This window comes from Lissotriton helveticus, chromosome 1_1, assembly GCF_964261635.1.
Source record: "Lissotriton helveticus chromosome 1_1, aLisHel1.1, whole genome shotgun sequence".
NCBI classification, from domain to species: domain Eukaryota; kingdom Metazoa; phylum Chordata; class Amphibia; order Caudata; family Salamandridae; genus Lissotriton; species Lissotriton helveticus.
In genome coordinates, this window is record NC_136057.1 from 885,917,102 (window position 1) to 885,938,079 (window position 20,978).

General features: G+C 45.6%; 1 protein-coding gene across 1 annotated transcript in view; it reads right to left on the reverse strand.

Moving 5' to 3' along the window:
* The window catches only part of PPM1H (protein phosphatase, Mg2+/Mn2+ dependent 1H), a 601,142-nt gene that overhangs the window by 13,397 nt on the left and 566,767 nt on the right, over positions 1 to 20,978 (reverse strand). The window contains exons 8-9 of the mRNA XM_078675682.1: positions 15,746 to 15,853; positions 8,318 to 8,469 (exon numbers count right to left, since the gene is read on the reverse strand). Of these exons, the coding sequence (XP_078531808.1) occupies positions 8,318 to 8,469; positions 15,746 to 15,853 (260 nt within the window). The remainder of the gene's footprint in view (positions 1 to 8,317; positions 8,470 to 15,745; positions 15,854 to 20,978) is intronic.

Below are 20,978 nucleotides of genomic sequence, written 5' to 3' on the forward strand. Positions count from 1 at the left end.
TCTTGGATGTCTCACTGTAACGTTGTAGCATCACTCATGAAAAGTAATCTACTGGGTTTTGATCCATCCCTGACTTGTGCACGATCTCATAGTAGGACTCTTGCAGTCTCAACTCCCACCTCTCGATGCGAGGGGGCATCTTAGCCTTTGGGTTTCCAAAAATTGTAAGCAATGCCTGGTGATCTGTGATGACAGTGAATTATTTTCTGTGAGGAATACATGAAAAAGTTTGCAGGCCACACCACAGCCAGACTCTTCTTCTCCGGCTGAGTAGGCACGTTCTGTTTCAGAGGGGCCACAATGTTTCTTTGAGCATTTGGATGGCCATTGTGTTGAGCAAGGATTGCCCCTAGTCCTATTGGGCTTGCATCAACCGTTATTTCGGTATGTAATTTGGGGTCAAACCATGCATTCTCAATCGAATGGTTAATGTCTTTGAAACGCTAGTCACATTCCGGAGACCACTGAAGCAGTACATTTCGCTTTGTCAAGGCTCTAAAATGGGGCACTCACTGTAGCAAAGTTGCGAGTGTATCGTAAGCAATAACGGTCCATGCGTAGAAAAGATTGCAGCATGGTAACATCTTGTAGGGGGGGGACAAGTGGATGAGAGTGCTTGCACCTTGTCTGGGGTCATTCCCCCATCAGAGAATATGTGCTCAAACAATTTGAGTTTGGTTTTGTAAAACTCACACTTCGCAGCGTTCAGAGTGACACCTGCATCAGCAAGTAACTGGCACACTTGGTTAAGGGCTTTGTTGTGTTCTCCCAAAAACCAGTATGTTTGAAAGGTTGGATTACTCAGAGAATATCATCCAAAAATATCTCCACAGCCGAAGGTACTCCAAACTCAGTATTTTATATGTGAACAAACCAACATGAGTCGAAATGGTAGTAATGTACCTGCAGTTCTCCTGCAGCTCGAGTTGATGGTATCCTTTGTTCAGGTCAAGACGGGAAACACTTTGGCTCTGATCAATTGCATGATCATGCTCGCAAAGTGTGGACCAGGGCGTCTCTCCCTCTCAATGGCTTTGTTTGCCTGGTGCATATCCAGGCAAATGCACACTGCTCCGCTACTGTCCTTTTTTGTTACTATTACTATGGGTGAAACCCATGGCGTGGGCCTGTGATTTGTTCAATGATGTCATGGTTTCAAAGCGCTACCAACTCTTTCTCTATAGCTTCTTGTATATAGAAAGCAACTCTACAGTGTCGCTGAGCCACAAGGCGAATGTCTTCATTGATGTGTAGCTCTACTTTCTTCTTGAGTTTTTCCAGGCCATGAAACGAAGACAGGAACCAGCTTGTGATCTCAGACTGAGCACAGAGATTATAGTTGAGGGATAACGACCCTATGTCAGCAGCAATGGCAAAACTGAGCAAACAGGCACTTGATGAAGTCCCTTGTTGAACATGAATGGTAGCTCGCACTGATGTCTTTTTGTGTCACATTGTTGCTGTGAATGATCCTTGGCTTCGTAGTGGCGCAGAAGTGGCCCAAGTATATACCTTTGTGTCTGATGGAGTGAGGTGAGGCACCGGGGATAGGTTGTTACATTTTTCCACTCGCATGATATTGATCAATGGACCAGTACCTATGATGAAAGTTAAGTTATGGGGGGAGTGCATACTTTCAATATGATTTTGGGACAGTGTCCAAATGACATTTGTTGCTTTATTTGATAAGCTGTTTTTGACCTGTGATTTACTTTACAGGCAGCTAAGCACACATGTGCTCGATGTTCTTTTGTAGATATCATCAGTGCACACCGTTCTTTTTCACTGATACTCAATAGTGATGTTGAAGAGTCTTTGTACGCTGAGCTTCACATGATTGATACTGCCTGGTTTCTACTTGTTGTAACTGGTGTTGTTTTTTGGTTTTGGGAGTGAGGCTTCTGGAATGTTCTCATTTTCATCTTTTCTTGCCGTTGTGATGCACTTAATTTTCCCTTAGCTCGGCACATGGTTATGAAATTATTTTGCAGACTTGCCCAATGGTTGGACATTTACCTTCATGGGGAAATGAAAATCCACATGGGAAGCATAGCTTTGATTTTTTCGATGACAGCGACTTAAGTGGATCTTGCTTTTGCTTATACTTTATTTTTATTGCCAAGGCCGTCTCATTGTGAGCTGTTCCTGCTTCCATGTCAGTGGCTTGTCGGTCTGCTTGTTCTTTGGCTCTTGCAGCCATCAGCATTTTATCCAAGCTATTGTTTTCTCTCAACATGTGCCTTCTAAACTAATCTGAAAGGCAACCATCAATGACTCTGAAGCACACGGCTTCTCTGTCGGTGAAATCACTGAATCTGCAATGTTTAATAAGTGTATCAAGTCGTTGAACAACTTCGTCCATTGTTTCACCAACCTGTTGTCGGGCTTGGCTGAAGATATACTTTTTATAGTTGACATTCAGCATTGGGTATAACTTGGCCTCGAACACTTCTTTTACCTTCTAGTATGATTTTGCATCAGTTTGGGAAACTTTTTTTAGGACTTCTTTCACTCCACCGCCTGCAAGGTTTTTCAAGTATTTAATGATTTTATTTTAGTCATAGAATGTTTAGATCCACTCAGCCCGCCTGGGGCCAATGTTCTGCTTCTTAGAAGCGTGGTGGTGGCTTCAGAACATTGATGCACTGTATTTTACCCTCTCTTCTCCTGCCATTGAGAGCACATGCTGTTCCGGCAGCTTTTGCTGTACCCAGCAAACACTGCAACGTCTGCAAGCACAACCCTTGTGCTTGAACTTGGGTCACCACCCTTGATCCAAGATCGTAGAATGCTTCACTTGTATTTGATGGTGAATAAATTCTCTGTTTCTCATACCTGGTTGTCAATGCTGTTATCTTTCTGCTTCGTCTGAGTAATTGCTCCGTATTCGGGGCGTATCAAAGCATTTCCCTCAACCACTTCACCAGCAGTTTTGGCTGGCATTTTTAATGTGCTCCTCTGTAGGGCCTTCACTGTCTTCTTTGGCTGTGTATGGGCTGGAGCAGGGATTTGACTCCACATGCACTAGTCGCAAACTGCATTGCATCACTTTGAGGCACACAAGGCATGCACAAGCACTTAGCTGTACCATTGCAAACTCTCAGGGAGAGCAGCCTTGTTTTCTTGAATGGCAAGTATCCCCTAATTGTTGCCAGAAGTAGCGTCTTCCCCAGCCCTGGAGTATGTGAATGAAATACACCACACAGGAGCTGCAGTCAAATACTTTTTTTTTTCCTCAGCATACACTCATAAACTGCACATTACCTCATACTCAACATTAATCACACCCTAATACCGCCCTGCATATGACATAGTTCCTGTTCAGAGTCTGCCTCAGAACCACAAGAATCCTAGTGCGTATAACATCAATATGCTACAGAAGCCAGGTCACATATTAAAGTCTCGCCCTCCCCTCTCCTCCAAAAGTGTGATGGAAGGGCAAGATTATCATTATGAACTGTAAATTACTCTAGACCGTTAATGCAATGCACAGCTTTTAGACTGCTTCTCGCCCTAAGTCTCCTTATGGTTAACTCTAAATTCATAACATTTTCTAACTCATCTATGCAATTGTTATACAGAGCTTAAAAGATAGTGAGATAGTGATTTCCTCTAGAAATCCTGTTTTAGCATGCATGTCTGTACTATTATTTCTCAATAGCATATTGGGTGGCCCTACTGTGTACAATAATAATGCAGGTGAAGAAAGATGTTGGTTCTGGTTAGTGACCCTTTATAAACCATGATACAGAAAAGGGGGTGGTGATTATTATTATTATTATTATTATTATTAATGAGTTTTATATCGCGCATGGTTACCCTTGGGCATCCCAGCGCTTATCCAGAGAGGGCGGACCTGGCAGAAGTGACTCGTTAGGCAGGGAACAGGTGAGTCTTTAGAATTTTGCGGAAGCGTAAAGTGCCGGTTTCGGAACGTAGAGTAGGCGGAAGGGAATTCCATAGGACTGCCACATTGACGGAGAATCTTCTACCGCCCGTCCTGGCCTTTCTTACCCTTGCAACTTGTAAGAGATGTAGATGGTCTGAGCGAAGAGCGCGGGAGGCCTTGTAGGGTTGAACCATACCCCGAAGGATAGGTGGCCCTTTCCCCTGCAGGATTTTGTGGGCCATGCAGAGTGACTTAAATTTCACCCTCTCTTTGACTGGGAGCCAGTGAAGCGCCTTCAGCGCCGGGCGGGCTGATTGCCACCTAGGAAGGTCTGTCAGAAGCCTGGCAGCGGCATTTTGTATTTGCTGCAGCTTGTTCAGAGTTGATTCTGGCGCCCCCAGGAACAGCGCATTACTGTAATCCAGCCGGGAGATGATGAGCCCCTGGATTAGAAGCCTCCTGGTAGCCGTCGGGAGGAGGGGTAGGATCTTCCGGGCTGACCGGAGCAGGCCAAAGCACACGCCTGCGGTCTTTTTGGCGTGTGTCTTAAAAGAAAGGTCCTGCTCCAGCCACACTCCCAAGCTCTTAATCTCCTTTTTAGGGGTAGGTGGCGCTCCCAGACAACAAGGCCAGCTGCTTAGGGGCAGGGAAGGTGGAGAGTTCCCCAACATCATCAGTTCGGTTTTCCAACCATTGAGTTTGAGGGCTGAGTTGCACATCCAGGTAAAGATCTTAGCCAGGCATGCATGCAACTGATCGGGGTGATTCGCCGACTGAGGAAGCCCTACCACCAACTGGGTATCATCAGCATAGCTGATGATCTTGATTCCCAGTGGAAGTACCACACTCTCCAGCGGGGCCATATAGATGTTGAACATTGTAGGGCTCAACGATGAGCCCTGTGGCACACCACACTGGAGAGGGAGCGGTGTAGACTTCTCGTGGCCTTCCCAAACCTCAAACGAGCGCTCCTCTAAAAAGGACGCGAGCCATTTCAGGGCCGTCCCAGTGACCCCCACCCCCGACAGTCGCTGGAGTAACACTTGATGGTTTACGGTGTCAAATGCCGCACTGAGGTCCAGGAGGATCACTGCCACCGATCCCCCTGAATCCAAAATGCTCCTGGCGTTCTCCACGACTGCCAGCAGGGCGGTGTCCGTCCCCTGGCCGGGGCGGAAGCCCGTCTGCGAGTCACCCAGCAGGGAGTTGGTTTCCAGAAAGCCCGATAGATGCCTATTCACAAGTTTTTCCGCCACCTTGCTAAGGCCAGGAAGTAAAGAAATAGGCCTGAAGTTCGCAAGGTCGGCGGGGTCTAGGCTGGGCTTCTTTAGGAGGGCCTTGACTACCGCTCCTTTCCAGCTGGGGGGCACCACTCCTTGAGTGAAGGATAGGTTGATGAGATCTGTCACTGGGCCGCCGATGGTGGGGGCTACCTGTTTCAGATATCTCATAGGTGCCGGGTCTCTCGGGGACCCACTCTTCACAGAAGCCAAAGCCCCGAGAACTTCGTCCACAGTAACTGGTCCAAAAGAGACCAGCTCTGCAGTCCTCGCTTCGGGCCAGGACCCTAGGTGACCCTCCATAGGTGGATCCTGGGCTAACCGGGGAAGGGATAACAAGATGTTTTCTATCTTCAGTTTGAAGAAAGAGGCCAGTTCTAGACATTTCGCGCGTGGGTTGTTATAAGAGACCGGGGGTTCGGGGGTTTTCAAGAGTTCTCTGATGACCTTAAATGACTCTTTCGATGAGTTGGAAGAGAGAGCTATCCTCTCCTCAAAGAACCCCGATTTCGCTGCCCTAATGGCCGATTTGTAAGCCTTAAGGGCCTCCCGATATTCTCTCCGGCTCACTTCGCCCCGATCCTTGAACAGAGTGTCTGAATTAAGCAGACCACTCTTACCCAGTCCAAAGATCAGGGCTTGATCCATCACCGTTATTTAGCTCACTGCCCCATCCCAGCTCAGAACCTGGCTATATGCAAATTAGTCTGTCCCTGGCCCAGAGCATCATGGGAACAGGGCAGACCAAACTACCAAGCCAATTCTTCACCAGAAAGGAGACAAGCTTCCGGGTACCGGTTTCTGCCATTTCAGGCGTCGTCGGCCCGGCTTGCTTGAATCCTGATGGAGCAGTGAGCAAGGGACTCATGTCTGAGTATACCCTGCCACACCTATAGTGGCCAAAAACGATACAGAAAAGGGGGTGGTGATGAACAGAGTGTCTGAATTAAGCAGACCACTCTTACCCAGTCCAAAGATCAGGGCTTGATCCATCACCGTTATTTAGCTCACTGCCCCATCCCAGCTCAGAACCTGGCTATATGCAAATTAGTCTGTCCCTGGCCCAGTGCATCATGGGAACAGGGCAGACCAAACTACCAAGCCAATTCTTCACCAGAAAGGAGACAAGCTTCCGGGGACCGGTTTCTGCTATTTCAGGCGTCGTCGGCCCGGCTTGCTTGAATCCTGATGGAGCAGTGAGCAAGGGACTCATGTCTGAGTATACCCTGCCACACCTATAGTGGCCAAAAACGATACAGAAAAGGGGGTGGTGAAGAACAGAGTGTCTGAATTGAGCAGACCACTCTTACCCAGTCCAAAGATCAGGGCTTGATCCATCACCGTTATTTAGCTCACTGCCCCATCCCAGCTCAGAACCTGGCTATATGCAAATTAGTCTGTCCCTGGCCCAGTACATCATGGGAACAGGGCACACCAAACTACCAAGCCAATTCTTCATCAGAAAGGAGACAAGCTTCCGGGGACCGGTTTCTGCCATTTCAGGCACTCTGTTCATCACCACCCCCTTTTCTGAATCATTTTGTCCACCATAAGCGTGGAAGGGTATACTCAGATGTGAGTCCCTTGCTCATTGCACCATCAGGATTCAAGCAAGCCGGGCCGACGACGCCTGAAATGGCAGAAACCGGTCCCCGGAAGCTCGTTTCCTTCCCAGTATAAGAATTGGCTTGGTAGTTTGGTTTGCCCTGTTCCCATCATGCACTGGGACAGGAACAGACTAATTTGCATATAGCCAAGTTCTGAGCTGGGATGGTGCAGTGAGCTAAAAAACGGTGATGGATCAAGCCCTGATCTTTGGACTGGGTAAGAGTGGTCTGCTTAATTCAGGCACTCTGTTCATCACCACCCCCTTTTCTGAATCATTTTGTCCACCATAAGCGTGGAAGGGTATACTCAGATTTGAGTCCTTTGCTCATTGCACCATCAGGATTCAAGCAAGCCGGGCCGACGACGCCTGAAATGGCAGAAACCGGTCCCCGGAAGCTTGTTTCCTTCCCAGTATAAGAATTGGCTTGGTAGTTTGGTTTGCCCTGTTCCCATCATGCACTGGGACAGGATCAGACTAATTTGCATATAGCCAAGTTCTGAGCTGGGATGGTGCAGTGAGCTAAAAAACGGTGATGGATCAAGCCCTGATCTTTGGACTGGGTAAGAGTGGTCTGCTTAATTCAGGCACTCTGTTCATCACCACCCCCTTTTCTGAATCATTTTGTCCACCATAAGCATGGAAGGGTATACTCAGATGTGAGTCCCTTGCTCATTGCACCATCAGGATTCAAGCAAGCCGGGCCGACGACGCCTGAAATGGCAGAAACCGGTCCCCGGAAGCTTGTTTCCTTCCCAGTATAAGAATTGGCTTGGTAGTTTGGTTTGCCCTGTTCCCATCATGCACTGGGACAGGAACAGACTAATTTGCATATAGCCAAGTTCTGAGCTGGGATGGTGCAGTGAGCTAAAAAACGGTGATGGATCAAGCCCTGATCTTTGGACTGGGTAAGAGTGGTCTGCTTAATTCAGGCACTCTGTTCATCACCACCCCCTTTTCTGAATCATCTTTATAAACCATGGGCCTTATTTATGAAGGCCTTGCGCCACCGGTGCGTCACTTTTTCCCATTTTAAAAGTGACGCACCGGCGGCGCAAGGCCTTCATAAATAAGGCCCCATGTACTTATGGATGACTGAGAATTCACCAGTGTGCTTTTGTTTGTCTCTTTAGGACAAAGCGTTTCTTGTCTTTTCTACCAGCTATTTACCATTTGCTTCTCTGCTGCTCTCCTACCTGTTCTCTTTATTTCATGCATAGAGCCCTATACTCTATTACTACGTGCTTCAAACTTGTTTAACCGACATTTAGCCACCATCTCCCATAAATCTATTTTACAGGCACACTGGGAAAGGGTTAGACTTTTAAAAACATTTTGGTTGGTGCTCAATGGCAAACTGCTCCACTTTCTGCACAGTTAATTTACTAAAAGGTAAAGTGTAAACTTCATGTAGCACTGATAGCCGTGTATATATATATATATTTCCAAGGAAACAGAAAACAAGCACCCTTTCAAATATAATGAATCACACATTAAAACATGCAGAACGTGTGCATAAGTATGTCTCAATTCATTACAGACCTGTGAGAGTCATCAGGGTCACAGTTGGATAGAAAGTTTGTAACTGCTTCCGATACCTCTTCATTCAGTAACACATCCCAGAGGCCATCTGTCGCTAAGATCAAAACATCATCAGCACCGTGTTCATACTGCAGAAGATCGTAGACTTTCACCTGAGAAAAGGGCGAACACAATTTGATTAGAAAAGGCTATGATGGTGACGTTTTGTGACAAAACCGGCTCTACACAATGAACTCTTCCATTGTACCATTGCTCCAGAATTCCTGTGGATGGTGTTGTATGAAAAAATATGACAGGCTATGTTGATGTGAAAGCACACTTGACACAAAACTGGGCCCATTTATGTGTGTGTTTCAAACAGCACAAATTGTAATAACATTGGCAGTGCTATTGATGAGAGTCAGTGTGGGGCAAGCAATATTCAGTTGCCCATGGATCATTGCTGGGGCGGAGACTATCAGCCCACATTCTTCAGGTACGATTCTAAACGGTGGACTCAGGTGAATGTTTTCTTGAAATATTCAATTTTAAAGCGTTTCTTGGATCATAGGTAGTTTGGTTCAGATCTGATTTAGGAGTTCAGGGCTCTCCGCTGTTTGGGGCCAAATACAGCCACGGACTGTCCTCCGTGTGGTTTTAGTCGCTCGAATGGGCAGTGAGGGATCATGTGCTGAGAGGCAGTGTAGGTTCTGGGGAGGAATGTAGTGTGGAGTCCTTTTTGTAAGGTGTATCAAGCATGCCTGATCATAGTTTCTTGACTTTGATCTTGGGATACAGTGGGACTCAGTGGAGGGTTTTGAGGGCTGGTTTGGCTTAGTCATATCTTCTCCAATTCTGTGACATCTCGGTTGCATGGTTATGGAAATGCTAACCAGCCTTGAGGCAGGCATGTGTATAGCACAATACAATAGTATATGCATCCCATGATCAGGCATGTTGCCAGGTCAATCTGAAGGGTCGTTTGAAGGAGAGGCAAGGTTGTTTAGCAGCATAGAGAACTGGAAAATGAAGTGCTTAACATCTTAAAGGTAAAAAGAGCAGGCATTCAACCTGTTGTCCCAGTCAAAATGACCTATCTGCATGAAGCCCAACACCCAGACTATCTTGACTTGATGTGGCCCCATTCAGATAGCATGCAGGGCCCCACTGCCAGAGATCTCAAAATTGCCCATTCCCAGAAGCCAATCCTCAACCATTCGGGCTGTGGTATCACAGTATTTATAGTATTTATTTTAATGGGGCAGCATCCGCAATCGTTACTGTGCAACTGCTGAAAATGCTTTGTAATTCACTCTGTATATGTGGTTATTGCGTTATGCATTTTTCTTTCTTTTCAGGCATTTGTTTTCAGTTTTAGTACACTCTTTTGGGCCAGAGCTACTAACTTTTTTCATGTCCCATGATTTCCTGAACTTTTGATCTCTGTAGCTCCATTAGGTGTGTGCTTCCATTTTTTCCTGCTAAAACTCCAAAAAGATTCCCATATGTGTTGGGGTTCTGGCTCCTTCCATATGACCAACCCTTCTGTTCATGTGACCAACCCTTCTTCACAGCTCCTCCAGAGACGCCAGCTATATAAAGTGGAGAGATTCATGGCATCTTTCTTATTTAAGCCTGTTAGGGCCGGGTACAGCAGGTATGGCTAGGTCCAGAGCCACTGCCCCTTGATGTTCTAATCACAGAGATCCCGCTTTGCAACATCTCTCCAGCTCCTCAAGCCTACTATTCGATTCCTTCCAAGGATTATTCTTCCACCAAATATATTACTCCTGTGAGAGATAGACAGCTTCTTTAGTGCTGCCAACAAGGGCAGCTCCTCTGCTAAGGCGGAGGAGCATTGCCCAACTGCCTTTCAGCACTGCAAAAAAGGAGAAATAAAATGATAAGGCAATGTTATTTTTCTGTGCTGAGGCAGTTTTGTTGGGTGGGGTTGGGCTAGACTGGGCAGAAGGGGGAGGAGTGGTGGCACCCTCCTTAGTGAGCATGAATGTTTAGCCGACCCTCGGGGGGCTGCGAAACATTCATGCGCACTTTGCATGTTCTCCACCCAGGCTGCCTTACAGCCTGGGTGGGGATCATGCCCAGGCTCCCATTCCCCATCTAAGCAGCAAACCATGGTGCTCAGACCAATCACAATGCTGCATTGCAGTGTTGGGATTGATTTGGCGAGTCTGAGTGCGCTCTGGTCCAACGGAAGCCAAGAAGAGGACGGAGAGGATGGAAGCGAGGCAGCGGCCGGCCAGCCGTCTGGCCGGCAGGTAAATGATTGTTTTTTGTCCTTTTTATCCCTCATTTCCCCTCCCCGAACCCCCTCCCCACCCCACTACTGGTTCTCAGGAGGAGCCGTGACTGGCTGCCAACATGGTGCTCATGGATTGACCTCATTGAGTACCTATCCAGGATACCTGTATCCTGATCATGCCTGTGGCCTGCTCTTTAACCTCTTTTGGATGAGTATCTACACTGCATATAACCTGGCTGCCTCTGTGAACTTCTATAATGCACCTTATTCAGCCGCCTGTGTGGTGCACCACTTGATCCTATTTGGACCCACCAAGCATAGTCTGATGTATATAGTTGTGATTGTTCATTCTTAATGACAGAGGGGTGAGGAGCATCTGCATGAGAAGGGAATTTGATCATCGCCTCAGTGACCTGTGAGTCATCACATTTGTTCATCTCATTCTGTGGACGTTCTCTGTGGGCATGCAGACATGGCCATGACCTGGGCCCTGGTCGGTAGCAACTCAGAGCAGAGTGCGCTTCCTTCACTCCTGGGTGGACTCTAAAGAGCAGTCATTATGGCACTTTTTGTCCTGTGTGCGCCTTCAGGGCAGTCTTTGTCACCTGTGAACAGACTTCTTGGACCAGGTCATTATGATGGCTATATCCAGTGCTGGCTGTCGGATGCTCCTTTGTGGACCTTATTGGGCCTTTTCTGGCTAACTGAAACCAGTGCTCGTCATGAGCGGTGTCCTCTTGGGTAGAATCTACAGAGTCTTACTTTTGGCTGCTGAAACCAGTGCATCTCTGTGGGTCGCTCCTCTCCTGCTCTAGGGTATTTTGTGAAGAACATTACTAAGTTGCGTTTCTCCTGGGCTTACCTATTGGTTCCTTCTTAAAGCTTTGGATGGACCCAAGAACATTACCTAAGGCTGGATGTATAGAGTGCATGCATGTGGGACACCCACCCATCGCTCCAGGGGCCTAATAAAGAGCATCTGCCATCACTGCCAGAATCCAGTGACTCCAAGTGGATTCTTTAGAAACCCGCTCAATCTTTATAGCAATCAAATCAATGTAAAGTGTCTTCTTTCATTCATTCATTCAATCACTCACTTCTCTCCTCACAATTATACGGTGCTGCAAACTACAATAAGATAAGAGGGCCACTTCGGTCATTCACGCATGCCACCAAAACTCTTCCCACAAAGCCATAGTGCAATTCACTACACTTGTGAACAGGAACTTCCCCACTGTGCAATATGCTTCCCATAAGCTAATGTGCTTTGGCGCCTCATCGGGGGTATGAACCACTACATAAATGCAAAAGCAGCACAACAAACATAATACTTTCAGAGCAGTTCTACTTTAATTTCCACAGATCTACAATCATAACTTTGCATTGCTTTTGAAGCCTCTCATATGAAAATAATCTGGTTTACTTTGCCGTCACCAGCTTACCAGTCTGCATTTGCACATGAACATCGCTGTCTTGTACTTCTGGTTATATTTCACCTCATACTAGTTATGAAGTCTCGTAACATGAATTAATGGGCATTCTGCAAAAGCAGATGTTGTATCGGTGTGTGGTTATATGGACCCAGGTGATGATGACAAAAGGACAAAAACAATTTTACTATTAAAGTTATAAAAACCTGCTATGCAATATTTTACTTTCAAGCATTTACTCTCTTTTCCATACTAAATTGGTGGTGATCAATGAATTCAAGTATAACTTTAGACCAAGCACACCCAAAGTGATATATGAGCCAAGGCTGCAATTGTGTATTTCTACAATGCCCAGGAATGACAATGGCCGTGAGTCATGCATTATAAGAAATACATTTATCCAATTACTTTTCGTGAAAGTCTGGTTTCAAGCATTTAGTCTGTTATTATGACTGTTTATCATAACCTATTTTGTCCTTGTAAAAAAAAACCTTTCCCCTCAGTTCACAATGGATCCACACCCATCTTTCGTCAGATCTTCTTGGGAGTAAAAATATGTATTCCTTATGCATTCCAGGTGGGTGTTAAATAAATGAAGAGCTCTTGAGTCACGCCAAGAAGCCGAAGAGCCATAGGCGGGTGTTAAATTAATGAGGAAGACCTATCGAGTCAAGCCAATGAGTTCTAGATGCGTCTTAAATTAATGAAGAAGACCTGACGAGTCAAGTCAGCAGGCCAAAGAGTTGTAGATGGGTGTTAAATCAATGGGGAAAACTTGTCGAATCAAGCCGATGAGTCATAGGCCTTAAGTAATGACGCCCCTTGGGCTCTTTCCCCAGCCCACCCTATACTAAAGATTTATAGAGGCAGGGTATGTTCCGTTTTAAGGGTAAATGACCGCAGGGACAAGTGCTTAATGGGGAGGCATGTGCATTACCATTGTTGTACTCTTCAGCTTACAAATCTAGGCAGTAGGTGTGCTCCTGAAAGAATTGCCAGCAGACCGGCACCACAGACCCACACGTGACCCAAATGTAAGCAATGGCTGGTGCTGAATGTGCATTACGAACTAGCTAGCCGTAATGTAACTCCTCGTCCTTCCAGCGTGCATAGAAAGCGCAGTCTGTGTGCTTACGTAAGCTATATATGAAGAGTAAAGTGAATATCTCTTCACGTTAAACTGCCATTCTATCCATTCATTTTGTGTTACGAATAAACTTGCATATACTTAAAATAACTAAATATTGTATCTTTTTTGTTAATCCGACAGTGCAGACTACTTTTATGAATTGTAAAAAAATTAAAATGTACTGATTTATTTTGACTGTTTTAAAATATGTGTTTCAACCACACTTCCGAATTACCAAAACATGTGTTTTATTTGGGCGTTTTTAATTCTGAAATGTCTGCACAATTTTTCTTGGGATATTTACATTTTGTTGCTTGCTAGAAAAAAAATAACATCGTACAGTCTGCCTCAAGCACTCCCCGGAGGCAACATGATTGTCATATAAATCCTCTCACTCTGAAGTCAGAGAAGGAAAAGTAAACATCAAGCTCCCTGGAAGAGAGCACGTGACATTTGACCTCTGTCTTTGAATGTACAGCAAATGAAACAAGATGAGAACACGATTGAAAGGCCTGTGTACAGAAATCGAGCACTGGTGGACGAATACAGTAAATAGGGTTTGGGCTAGGGAAGGGACGAACTCGTGCTGAACAGCCTAAAACCAATAGAGACCGAAAATAGAAAACAAGCAAATACGAGGTACAAACCACTAATCCAGTGGTGCACAATGGGCAGAATGCATTCCAGGGAGGCTTTCTGAATGTCCCCAAGATGTCATTAGCAAACCAGAGAGCTATGCTGTCTGTAGGCTGCGGCCTAAAAGGGGCATAACTGTTCCTAGGAGTGCTCATGTATGGTTTATGTACTTAAATTGCTCAAGTGGGTAGTAAAGAGATGGGACATAAATCTAACCCTAAATGTTTGCAAGAGGAGTAGACTCTTTGGCAAGCATGCAGCAAGTATTCCTTCAGCCCGGCTATCAAACTGCCACTCTTGGAATTCCCAAACCCAGTTCCCAAGAACAGAGTACAGCTCAAAAACCATGCCTACTACCCGGGGGTAATGTGAGGGAGGTAAGCCGAACTTGGCACGGAGTTCAGGAACAAAATATGATCTATAGCAAAAATTTGGAAATAGCGCACCTGGCGAGCGGTACAGATTGATTCTTCGAGTTCAGCCCAAGCATCTGTGCCAGAGAGACCTGTCTCGGCATGACGGGCGCTTGGCACAGCTGTAGGCCCGGGATGCTTTTCTAAAAGAGGAATGAATGGAAATGTTTAAAGTATGGCTAGACTCTTTTGGAAGAGTTCCTGGTTTCTGATGAAACAGCTTAGAAAGCATATTGAGAAACGACCTCCTCCTCCATAGGAGAGAATCCATCCTCTAAAGCACGGGTTCATGATCTGGACATTGCAGGTTAGGATTTTGGCCCTGTCGGACAGACCCATCACAGTCCTCTGCTGACATGGCGGGGTCCAGCACTGCATATTTACGAAAAGCAGCTCTCTACAGCTCTGCTCTTTTGTAAGCATGCAACACAAAGCAATGATTGGTATCTGTCCGAGTACTAAATCGAAAAGCTCTTTTCTAAAGGAATTTCCAAATATGACAAACACACTTTGTAAAAACCAATAAGAAACGCTGCTAAATTTCTGATACCATGTTTCGGTGAGTTTTCTCATTTCAGTCAGCACTACTTGTGTAATTTGATGTGTTTAAAAACTTTTGAAAGTATTTCTTTATCAGCAGACAATGGTTTGATGTTCGGTTGAAAAAGTAACATTTCTTAACTCAAGAGTTTTGCAAGTATTTTTCATTCAATGGTTGTAGTCTGGATGGAATATTGTGGAAGCAATATCAAGCAGTCCTCAATATTCTGGTCACGATATTGTAACCACTCGATATTCCCGTCATGATATTGTGACCACTCGATATTCCCGTCATGATATTGTGACCACTCGATATTCCCGTCATGATATTGTGACCACTCGATATTCCCGTCATGATATTGTGACCACTCGATATTCCCGTCACAATATTGTCACCACTTGATATTCCTGTCATGATATTGTGACCACTCGATATTCCCATCATGATATTGTGACCACTCGATATTCCTTCGGCCTTATTCTGGACCCAAGCACTTTCAATCGATAAACTTAAAAGTTTGCAGCAGAAGTTGAATGCTTGAACTGTGGCACTTGAAAACGTATAGGTATGATACGGCGGCAGATATTTTGATAAAGGGCCACAGCGAAGACGCATTGTGGGGAGGTTGGCTTAGCATGCTCTCTAGTTCAACCCTTCTGAATGGGGTCCATATACACTTTAAACAAGACATTTACTTGAGGCTGGTGTGATGCTGGGTTCTAGCCTTCTACTGCAGTTACAGGGTAGCTAAGTCAGTACAAATACCACCCACATACATTGCCCATTGGAATTAATAATAGAATATGTATAAACTCAGTACAAAAATATTTGTGTAAACAATATTTAGGACACAATATTTATTTCAGATGATATTTCCGAAGACATTATTCTGGCATGTCACCTAGGTTAGAAATGGACCCTTCTGTATTAGACAGTTCTAAAGGGTATCTTTCTTCATTTTGGAGCCATGATTTTGGTAGGAAGAGCAATATAAGTCTGATTCATTGCTAGACAGACACACTCAGAATCAAACTTACCTCTGGGACTGCTGACAGGAAAGGCTTAATGTAGATGTTGGAGTCGTGAACCTTGAGATCATGATCCCCAAGCCCTCTCGTTACACCAATAGTTGCCATCACACGGGCCTAGGCACAAAAATCACTCAAATTAGGAAAAACAGTCAAAGTTATTCTGACATATGGCACCTACAGGAACACAAATATGTTTAAGCATGCCATCTTACATCTGCTTTGCCAGCCCAGGCCTCTGAACAGAGAGTACCAACAAGTGATCTTGGTAACCAGGCTCTGTGCAGTGCTAAGCCTAGAGCCAAGACAGTTCTCAAGGTGTTCTGAAATATACCCACAGGTAATTATTAGGAGATCATCCTACAATTTTCTGCATTTTGGGGACAGGAGACCTGACATGCAAATTTCATATGTCACCCTACGTGCATACACCACTGTAACATCACATATATGGGCTCCTAAGTATGAGGTAAGCTGTTAGGTCTTAGTGGCTTAAAGTGCTGAGCTATACCAGTACCTTTCAGTGGCACTGCAAGAACAGGTTATGTTAACAACAACAAGGGACCCCAATTCAGTCAGCAGGGGACCTCGGGGAACATACTTCGTTTATGCAACAGTGGTCCCATGCATACAAAAAATGCGTACACAAATAAATATAGACAGAGTCAATCTATATTATGAGCGACATGTCCAGCCGGACAGAGGTCTTCCAAGTTTACTCAATAAACACTTAGTTCAAACACAGAGAATACCTTCCACAAATCATCTAGTGTGGTACACAAGCCTGTTCCCAGCACTGACAGATCTGATACAGAAGGTAGATATAGAAAGCGAAGAAGGGCTTTTTAAGGCGAAAAAACGTTTTCTGTTTTCAATTCAATTGTACAGAATTTGTAAAAGAAGCACCATTACATTACATAGTAATCAAGTTTTGTATTAGGTGCTAGATAGGTCGACGGCGTTTCGGACCCCCTATTAGATCATGGGGACCATCATCAGGACATTCAGTGAACGCCTTAACATTAATTAGCCTCTAATTGCCTAGAAAGGAAAGGAGATATAAACATTTAGGTACATAAACTACAGAATTATATAAAAGTGACTTGTAGCTGATTGAATGTGCATGCGTCACCGCCAACCTGAACACCGGCAAGCTTACCTCATCAGCATGACCGTACTCCGGGATTGTCGCCTGATCACGTAAATGGACACTTGAACTCGTCACATATTATGAACTCCACCCGCCAGGGGAGAGAAGTGTTGCACGTTTCACTACAAGTCACTTTTATATAATTCTGTAGTTTATGTACTTAAATGTTTATATCTCCTTTCCTTTCTAGGCAATTAGAGGCTAATTAATGTTAAGGCTTTCACTGAATGTCCTGATGATGGTCCCCATGATCTAATAGGGGGTCCGAAACGCCGTCGACCTATCTAGCACCTAATACAAAACTTGATTACTATGTAATGTAATGGTGCTTCTTTTACAAATTCTGTACAATTGAATTGAAAACAGAAAATGTTTTTTCGCCTTAAAAAGCCCTTCTTCGCTTTCTATATCTACCTTCTGTATCAGATCTGTCAGTGCTGGGCACAGGCTTGTGTACCACACTAGGTGATTTGTGGAAGGTATTCTCTGTGTTTGAACTAAGTGTTTATTGAGTAAACTTGGAAGACCTCTGTCCGGCTGGACATGTCGCTCATAATATAGATTGACTCTGTCTATATTTATTTGTGTACGCATTTTTTGTATGCATGGGACCACTGTTGCATAAACGAAGGACACTGCAAGAACAGGAGCACTGAGGCATGGGTGTCAAAGATTCTAATCATTGCAGTACTTTCAACAGAATATTCACATGCAATCAGAGCAGGGCCACCACTCCAAATACAGGAGACCAATGTCACCAGTGTTGTGAAAGCAAAGGGGGGTGTGTCCCGCCGCCACGTTTCATTTATAAATCTTCCTGTCCAAATTCATGAGGCTCTCTTAAAAATGGGTTGTGCAGTGTGGACAGCAGCAAATGTATTCGACATATTTGTTCTTTAAATGGTTAATGTCTTAGACTGTATTTAAGAACAACTCTGTCAAATACCTAGGGATCTTCGTTACACCAGATTCGGCTCTTTTCTACAGGAGCAATTTGGCGCCACTGCTGGCGAGGTTGCGAGCGGATGTCCAACACTGGAGGTCCCTCCCTTTGTCATTGATCGGTCGGGCGGCACTCTTTAAGATGCTTGCCCTTCCTCGCATTCTGTATATTCTACAGAATAGCCCGACTAAAGTTCCTGATACCTTTTTTGTGGCTGTGGAGGGGGAATTACGTACATTATTGGGGGATGGAAGAGCCCCCAGAATAGCGCTCCAAAAATTGACAAAAGGGTGGTACGATGGAGGAATCGCGCTACCCGATCTACGGTTGTACTATTGGGCTTCGCAACTAGTTACGGTAAACAGATGGAAATATACCCTACCAGATGATCCGGCGTGTGCCCTGGACAGATATCAAATGGGAAGAGCTGGCTACCTTGGGGCGCTTTATTCGTCCCCACGGAACAGGAAACTTGTAGGACCCACCCAGCATACGTTGCAAATATGGAGACTGGCTAACTCCCGCCTGGGCTGGTCTAATAGACTCACCCAGATGACACCGCTATGGTCTGTACAAAAACTCGGCATGCTCGGACGACATCCAGGGTTTGACAAATGGGACATGATCGGTATCTCAACGGTGAGAGATCTGATTAAGAAGGGTGAGATTCTTCGGTTCGAGGAGCTACAGAAAACGTATCGGTTGGCTCCAGGCGAAGTTTTTCGATACCTACAAATCAGGCACGCCTTAATGGCAGCGTTTCCTAGCTGTAGAGGTATACCAGAATACTCCCCTTTAGAAGATCGTTTATTAGACGGGCAATTGCAGGCCAAGGCAATCTCCCTTACATATAGAAAGCTCAGTAACAACATGCCAGATACCTTTAGACAGCTCAGGGAGAAATGGGAAAGAGAACTAGGAACAATGGAGGAGGAGGACTGGAGGCAGGCATTGATGTCTCCGAGAGAGGCTGCCATCACACTTAGGTATCGCCTTATACAGCTCCGTATACTGCATCGTTCATATTTAACTGGAATCTCTCTGGCGAGAATCGGGTCTAGGCCGGATGACCTGGGTTTTAAGAGGTGTGGGCAGTCAGCTAGTTTTTATCATATGATTTGGGACTGTCCTATGGGGCAAAACAGATGGAATAGGATTGTGCAACATCTGCGGTCTGCTCTTGGTAAGACGATCACGCTGATGCCACGACTGGGCTTGTTAAACATATGGGACGCTACGGACCTTACGGAGACGGAACAACAGTTTGCAACATTAGGATTCACTTTATTTAAGAGAGAATTAGCTAGGGAATGGGGTAGCGCCAGGCCGCCGGGGGTTGCAATATGGAGTAGGGAATTGGATAAATGTATGGTGGCCGAGAAAGAAGTATTTATTGCACGTGGGTGTCCAAAGAAATGGGATAAGAAATGGGCCAAATGGAATATATACAGAGGTGAAATATGTGTGTCTCCATCGATGGACTTAGAAATACGGAGGGTTAGAGGGAGAGTGCAAGAAATGTGATGTATCCTTGTATTTACTATATTGGTCATTGCAAAGGTCACTATGATTGATAATATGAAACAAATGTATCAATGTCAATGCTCTGTCACTATTGCAAAGTTAAAATAAAAAATAATTTTTTTTTTAAGAACAACTCTGTTGGCTCAAAAGGTTTGTGTCTCATTGTTGGGCCTGTCAAGGGCTTAAGTAATAATAATAATAAGGAAGCTTGTAAAGCGCCTGGTTATGCCCACCGGCGTGTCCCCGCGCTGTAGTAAGTGAGAGATCCTAGAGCCCCCTGCCCAGTCCAAGGTGCCCAGGCCCATTAATAAAGGAACAAGTATGTTTTAAGCTCTCTTCTAAACCTGGTCTCAGAAGGTTCCAACCGAAGCTCGAGAGGGAGTTTATTCCAGCTCCTGGCCGCCAAGAGCCGGAATGATCTGCCACCCATCCAGGCCTTCTTGACTTTAGGGACCACCATCAGGCCAGTCCCAGTGGATCTAAGGGACCGTACGGGCCTGTAGACAGTGATGAGATTCTGCAGGTACCTAGGACCAATGCCTTGGGTGATGCGGTGGCACGTACAAAGGGCCTTAAACACAATTCTCTTCCTGACAGGAAGCCAGTGAAGAGCGTCCAAGGCCCTTTTGGAGGCAGCCCTTCTTGGTAACCTAAGGACCAGCCGAGCCGCCGCATTTTGCATCACCTGAAGCCAGTCAAGACTCTTGAATGTGGCACCCAGATACAGTATATTACCATAATCTAAACATGAGGTGACAAGTGCATGCACCAGCGTCTTCCTGGCTTCTATTGGAAGAAGGTCCATAGTAGACCTTTCAGGACACCAAAACAAGTCCCCACCACACGTCTGATCTGAGGTTTGAATGTAAGATCCGAATCTACCCATACACCCAGGTTCTTAGCCTGGGAGCACGGCATCAGGGCTGGACCTAAGCAGAATGGCCACCATGCTGATGACCACACAGACGGCCCCCCCCCCACCACAAGCACCTCTGTCTTGCTACCGTTCAACCTCAGGCAGTTGTTGGCCATCCAGGAGGCAAGCTCCTGCATGCATGCTCTGAAGTTGGATGCAGCCAGATCCAGCGCCCGCGATAGCGAGATAACCAGGTGCGCGTCATCGGCATATGACACAATCCTGATTCCAAAACCCTCCACTATACTCGCCACTGGAGATACATATAGATTAAATAGGGTGGGGCTCAGGGCAGAGCCCTGAGGCACACCCTGATCAAGTTTCACAGCTCTATAGTAATGGGCGCCCTGTCTGACCTGAACACTCAGTTCCGTCAGAAATTATTGTATCCATTTTAGCACGCACCTGAGACACCGCCCTTGTTCAGACACTGCAGCAAGGTGTAATATGCTACAGTGTCAAAGGCGGCGCTCAGGTCCAAAAGGATGAGAGCCATTGTCTGCCCCTCATCTACTCCCTGCCTAATGGCCTCCGTGGCCATTAGTAGAGCTGACTCCGTAGAGTGAAGTGACCGAAATCCAAATTGCGTGGGGTGGAGAAGATTGGCTTCTTCCACATGGGCCATGAGCTGTAAGTTTACAGCCTTCTCAGCCACTTTTGCCAAGTAAGGTAGCAGCGAGATAGGGCAGAGGTTGTCCAATTTCTCAAC